The sequence below is a fragment of the Nicotiana tomentosiformis genome, chromosome 1 (genome assembly GCF_000390325.3).
Source record: "Nicotiana tomentosiformis chromosome 1, ASM39032v3, whole genome shotgun sequence".
In the NCBI taxonomy this organism is placed as follows: Eukaryota; Viridiplantae; Streptophyta; class Magnoliopsida; order Solanales; family Solanaceae; genus Nicotiana; species Nicotiana tomentosiformis.
The window spans coordinates 153,735,759-153,741,797 of record NC_090812.1 but is presented as its reverse complement, the minus strand read 5'-3'; the positions used below and the strand labels follow the sequence as shown (position 1 = coordinate 153,741,797).

Genomic DNA, 6,039 nt, shown 5'->3' with positions numbered 1-6,039 from the left:
ATAATTTATACATTTTAAAAAAATATATTTATATAATTGTTATAAAATTTGTATTTATTGATACGAGATAACCCTAGGACTAGTAACTAAATAATAGTGTCAAAATTGTATGCCCTGCCAGCTAAATAAAATAAGAGAACACGTGGTGGGCTTTGGCCCATTTAACAGAAAAATATAAGTATATATTTTAAAAAAGAATTGGATAAAATCAAAGTCTAAATCTCCCAAATTAGAATCGTCATTGACGAAGCTCCGTATAAAACCCTTGAGCGCTCTTTCTTCTTCCAAAAAATTAACACTGAAATTCTCAAAGGAAAATACGAAAACAGCCCACCAAAAAACATTAAATGGAGGCGTTTTCTTCAATGGAGGTTTGCTCTCTGTTCATTAGATATAATTTGATTTGTTTTCAGTTGATAAATGTGTGTGTGTGTGTATAATGAAATACTGAGTAAGATTACGGAATTGTTGTTATATGGTGAAACCCTAACTATGAAGGATTGAGTAAGAATTGAGATAGCCGCCTGTGGTTGGGGTACCAAAAGAAATTGATGGCATAAATCAATTGGGTAATTCCTAGTAGAGGCTAAAAAATGATAGGTGATTTCTTCTCATCTGCCTAAGCCCTTGTGGGTGGAGCTACCTGGTACTTGTGCTGGTAGGAGGTAGCAGATACATGATGGAGTAGTCGAGGTGCAGAGAGCTGACCCTCGACACTATTGTCATGAAAAAAAGATCAATTGGGTATTAGGAAAAGAGTAATTGGTAATCAAATCGAATCACCCACGCCATGGGTGATCCTATTTTGGACGAAGAGAGGTGGATTAATTGCGGGAAATTGGTTACAATATGATAGTTATGTTGTAAATGCAAAATAATTGATACGTGGATTGGCTTTGTGACGCGATAGATAGTTAAAGAAGTCAAGCTGTTGGTTTACAAGCATCACGTTAGGATAAAGGAAGCTTGTCGTAGTGGTGGCTATTCATTAGCTTGTTCTTTTAGCTATGGCATGCTTTGAAATAATTGTTTTCTTGCATTAAAGTGGTTTGTTGCATTGGTACAAGATGTAATATCAATTATATGTTGACGAAGGAATTATTTTGGTAATATAAGTTTTGTTATGATGTATAAAGGTTTGAATATTCACATGAGATATGATTTACAGTCGTTTTGTGTTATCATGATATGCCATAATGTTTTTTGAAAAGAGTAACGTATATTGGTTAATATACATGTATGCATGATGTAAGTACATTGAGATACTTTTAATGGATAGTAAACCTTTCCATAATACCTTTATGTGATGGCGGGAATAGTTAGGCTCGGTGCACCTTGTATAGTGTTGATATAATGTTGTGCCTTTGCTAGTAGGAAGAGAAGAACTAGCAGTAAGTGTGGTTTGCGCTAAAACTTCACTAGATGGCTATAGTGACGACCATAGTGACAGTTTATTATTGGTTCTGCCTTTGAAAACTTCCTGTAATTTGAGATGGAAAACTATTTTGATTAAACTGCACGTTATTGGTTTATATTGCTCAATTATTATGAAATGTTTGCTCTTACTTCACGTTTGATTGAAGTGTACATGTTTTCATAATGTAGATGCAAGTATATACTTGTCCTAAATAAAATGGCTATATTTGCTTTATTCACTCACCGGTCACTATGACTGACCCCCTCCCCTTATCTTTTACAGATTCACTAGCTAAGGTGGGGACTACTCCTCCAGACGTATGACTGTTAGTAGAGAGTTGATTCAAAGTAAGCCCCGCATTTGCTACGCGTGGGTAGTAACTTATACTATTTTTTAAGACTAGTTTGTATGTTTTTTTGGATATAATTCTAGAGTTTGCTTCACTAGTCGGTGTTAGGATTGTAGAACTAGTTTTGTAAGTCTAGTGTTGTGCTATTTTTGGATGTTTGGGCGTTTTAGTGTCCTTGGTTTGTGATTTGGTGACACTTGCGAATGTTATTTGTGCTGGGATTATTGGTTGGCTAATTCGGAGATTATTGGAATGCTACAGAGGAGATTCTTTCGGATTTTCATTATGAAAATGGTCTTGCTAGGTGAGCCAAGTTTCACTTGGCGTCGATCATGGCCCTAAATTGGGTTGTGACAAATATAGTTCAAGAAAAAACCCGTAAATGTGTTTGTACCATTGTTGTAAACATGCGTCCTCCCTGATTGGGGAAACATGATTATTTTTATTATATTTTGTTTCCTTTTCGTCCATATGATATCGGATTCTTGGAGTCTGCAGTTTCCTTTATGTTTGTTTGTTCTCTTTTATTTATGTTTCCTTCTAGAAGCTTATGAAGGGTTAGGGTATGATCACTTAATAAAACATTCATTACAATTCCATATGAAAATAAAGAAAGAATTTCTGATCATAAATGATGTTGATGCATGTCTGATCTAATGTACTTTTTGTGCTTTGTTATTCTCTCTTCATGAAGCCATGGCTTCCCAGGAAAAGTATCAGAAAAAAGAGGCAGTTGAAAAACCTCCAGAAATTGATGTAGTCGAAAAATCTAATAATCAGGTTGGAGAAAGTTCTGGTGCCCTGCCGCATCTTGTACGGATTCACGTAACTGACCGTGACGCCACAGACTCATCTAGTGACGAGGAGGAGAAGGCTGGAGGAGCGAAGACAGAGCAACATGGAAAGACGTGTGTAAAGGAAATCATCATTGAGAATGGAAAGACTGAGGTCATTCCGAAGAAGAAATCCAAAGAGAAGAAAGATATAACGGTGCTGCAAGGAGATGTGAAGAAGTACCGAGGGGTTAGACAGCGAAAGTGGGGCAAGTGGGCAGCAGAGATTCGTGATGCGAGGAGGAAAACTCGGCTTTGGTTGGGAACTTTTGACACTGCTGAAGAAGCTGCTTTGGCTTATGACAAGGCGGCCATTGAAATAAGAGGTGCTAATACTTTTACAAACATCCTCAAGCCACCACCAAGGGAGATGCTTCAAACAGATGATGCTAGGGTTTGATAAATGCTTCACAATTTTTTCTGTACCTTTTCTGAATTGGTAAACTTGGCTAGTTCCCAACTAATTGGAATGTTCTGTTTCTTTAGCGTGTGATATCATAACATGTTTGCCAATTATAAGACCTTTTTTCTTTATCAATCTAGCCTCCTTTAATTTTGTGAACATGGGTTTGGTAATGCTTTTTAAATTCACAACATGTTTTGGATGTTGAAGAAACTGCAGTTTGCATTGTTAGCTGGCTTTATAATTTTTCTATTTTGGAAGTTTCTCTTTTGTACATTTTATTAGGATATTTTTATTTGTCAATGTCTTTCAATGTTTATTTCTTTTTATGTCTTCTGAATTGATTTTAGCCTAACTTAAACTTCATTTATTCAAGCATCTCTATGATGAGTAATACTAGTGTGTCAAAGGAAATAACTAATTACCATAGTTGTTACATGTCGATAATAAAAGCCATGCATGAAAACATGTGACAAGTAACGTGTATATGTAAGTTAAGCCATTCAAGTTTAGTTGTTTCTGCTTATGTTACTACATTTTGATATTTGACATGATTTCATCTGTCTTGACGCACATTTGTGAATCAAGCAACGTTGTTATAAGATCCTTCAGGATGCTCCCAAGTTTATGTAATGTAAGTACTACATGAACTGAGAAAAGAAAATACTAGGTACAATTACGTGCTTTTACTCTTCTAAATAAACTAGCACTCTTAAAAGTTAAAACAGTCATGATTTTTGTTTCTGTACTCCATAGAGTTTAGTTGATCTTCCACTTTTATAGTCCTATCTTACTGGCTAGGACATGTGACAATCCATATATATTAAGTTCGTTTAATTTTTCTTTTTCCATATGGTTTTTGCATATTTTCAAATGGTTATGCATCTGGATTAAGGGAGATGTTTTAGTTATGTTTTATAGGAGTTTTTTTGTGAAAAGGTAGTAGAATGAATGATGCTCTTCCTGGGAAGTGGTGGCTTAATTCGTTTTTGTTTGTTTGTTCTCTTTTATTTATATTTCCTTCTAGAAGCTTATGAAGCGTTAGGGTACGATCACCTCATATTAATAAGATGCTCATTAAACAATTCCATAAAAAAATTAACAAAGAAGGTGTGATCATAAATGAAGTTTGATGCATGTCTGATCTGATGTACATTTCATGCTTTGTTTTTTCATGAAGCCATGGCTTCCCAGGAAGAGCATCAGAAAAATGAGGCAGTCGAGAAGCCCTCAGAAATTGATGTAGTTGAAAAACCCTCAGAAGTTGATGTAGTTGAAAAACCCTCAAAAATTGATCTAGTTGAAAAATCCATCAATCAGGTCGGAGAAAGTTCTGTGGTCCTGCCGCGTGTTGTGCGGATTCACTTACCGGACTCATCTAGTGACGATGAGGAGAAGGTTGAAGGAGATAAGTCCAAGCGACATGTAAGGACGTGTGTAAAGGAAATAATCATCGAGAATGGAAAGACCACGGTCATCTCAAAGAAGAAGTCCAGAGAGAAGAAAGATATAAAGCTGCTGCAAGAAAATGCGAAGAAACGGATTCACGTACCAGAGTCCGACGCCACAGACTCATCTAGTGACAATGAGGAGAAGGTTGAAGGAGAGAAGTCCAAGCGACATGAACGGATGTGTTTAAACGAAACCATCATCGAGAATGGAAAGACCCACGTCATCTCAAAGAAGAAGTCCAATGAGAAAAAAGATGTAAAGCTGCTGCAAGAAAATGCGAAGAAACGGATTTGCGTACCGGACTGCGACGCCACAGACTCATCCAGTGGGGATGAGGAGAATGTTGAAGGAGAAAAGTCCAAGCGACATGAACTGACGGGTGCCAAGGAAATCGTCATTGAGAATGGAAAGACCCAGGTCATTTCAAAGAAGAAATCCAAAGAGAAGAAACATAAAAAGCTGCTGCAAGAAAATGTGAAGAAACGGACTCACGTGCTGGACCATGACACAACAGACTCATCTAGTGACGATGAGGTGAAGGCTGAAGGAAAGAAGTCACAGCAGCAGGAAAAGACGTGTGCAAAGGAAATCACCTTTGAAAATGGAAAGACCGAGGTCATTTCAAAGAAGAAATCCAAAGAGAAGAAAGATATAATGCTGCTGCAAGGAAATGTAAATAAATACCGAGGGGTTAGACAGCGGAAATGGGGCAAGTGGGCGGCAGAGATTCGAGACACAAGAAAGAGAACTCGAACTTGGTTGGGAACTTTTGACACTGCTTATGAAGCTGCTTTGGCTTATGACAAGGCGGCCATTGAAATAAGAGGTGCTAATGCTTTGACAAACATCATCAAGCCGCCACCACGAAAGGAGATCAACATCATCTTCAAGATACCATCTTTACCCGCGGATGATGCTAGGGTTTGATAATGCTTCCCAACTTTACTGTACCTTTTTTCGATTGGTAAACTTGGAAGTTCCCAACTAATTGGTATGTTCTTTTTCTTAAAGCATGTGATGTGACCATGACATGTTTTCCGGAACATTATGAACAAAGAAGCTTCTGTATTTATCAATCTCTTCTTCTACTCCTTCCTTCAAGTTTGTGGAACAGGGGATTGATAATGCTTTTTATATTTGCTGCATGTTTTTTATGTATAGGTAACTGTTGCTTGCATTGTTAACTGGTTTATACTTCATTTTGGTTGTCTCTCTTTTCTATAGTTCAGTCGGATAAGTGTGTCAAAGGAAATAACTAATTACCATAGTTGTGACATGTCAATAATAAAAGCCATGCATGAAAGCATGTAAAGATTGACGTGTATATTTTAGTGCCTTGGACGTGAATTCAAGTTTAGTTGTATCTGCTTATGTTACTATATATGACATTTTTGACGTGATTTCATCTGTATTACGCACTCTTGTGAATCAAACAAGGTTATTGTGATCCTTCAGGATACTCCCAAGTTCATGAAATGTAACATGAACTGAGAAAAAGATACTAGGCACAATTGTTTGCTTTTACTCTTCTAAATAGACTATCACTCTTTAAACAGTCATTATTTTGGTTCTTGTACATAATAGA

General features: G+C 36.8%; 1 protein-coding gene across 2 annotated transcripts; it reads left to right on the top strand.

Moving 5' to 3' along the window:
* The first annotated feature begins 204 nt into the window (after window positions 1–204).
* LOC104118122 (uncharacterized) lies at window positions 205–5,653 on the top strand. Of its 2 annotated transcripts, XM_009629304.4 has the most exons (4): window positions 205–371; window positions 1,700–1,764; window positions 2,461–2,925; window positions 4,183–5,653. In XM_009629304.4, exons 2-4 carry the CDS (start codon window positions 1,737–1,739, stop codon window positions 5,379–5,381), a joined length of 1,692 nt encoding a protein of 563 aa, XP_009627599.1. In that variant the 5' UTR covers window positions 205–371; window positions 1,700–1,736; the 3' UTR covers window positions 5,382–5,653. The 2 variants fall into 2 exon arrangements, with proteins under 2 accessions (XP_009627599.1, XP_009627600.1); XM_009629305.4 differs by lacking the exon at window positions 1,700–1,764 and having other exon boundaries at window positions 215–371.
* Window positions 5,654–6,039: the final 386 nt, after the last annotated feature.

Excerpts from the sequence above, each read along its gene's own strand:
- LOC104118122 (XM_009629304.4), top strand. The coding sequence starts at position 1,737 with ATGACTGTTAGTAGAGAGTTGATTCAAA. Across the intron at positions 1,765-2,460 it reads TAGTAGAGAGTTGATTCAAA|CCATGGCTTCCCAGGAAAAG; the intron begins GTAAGCCCCGCA and ends CTCTTCATGAAG. Across the intron at positions 2,926-4,182 it reads GGCGGCCATTGAAATAAGAG|CCATGGCTTCCCAGGAAGAG; the intron begins GTGCTAATACTT and ends TTTTTCATGAAG.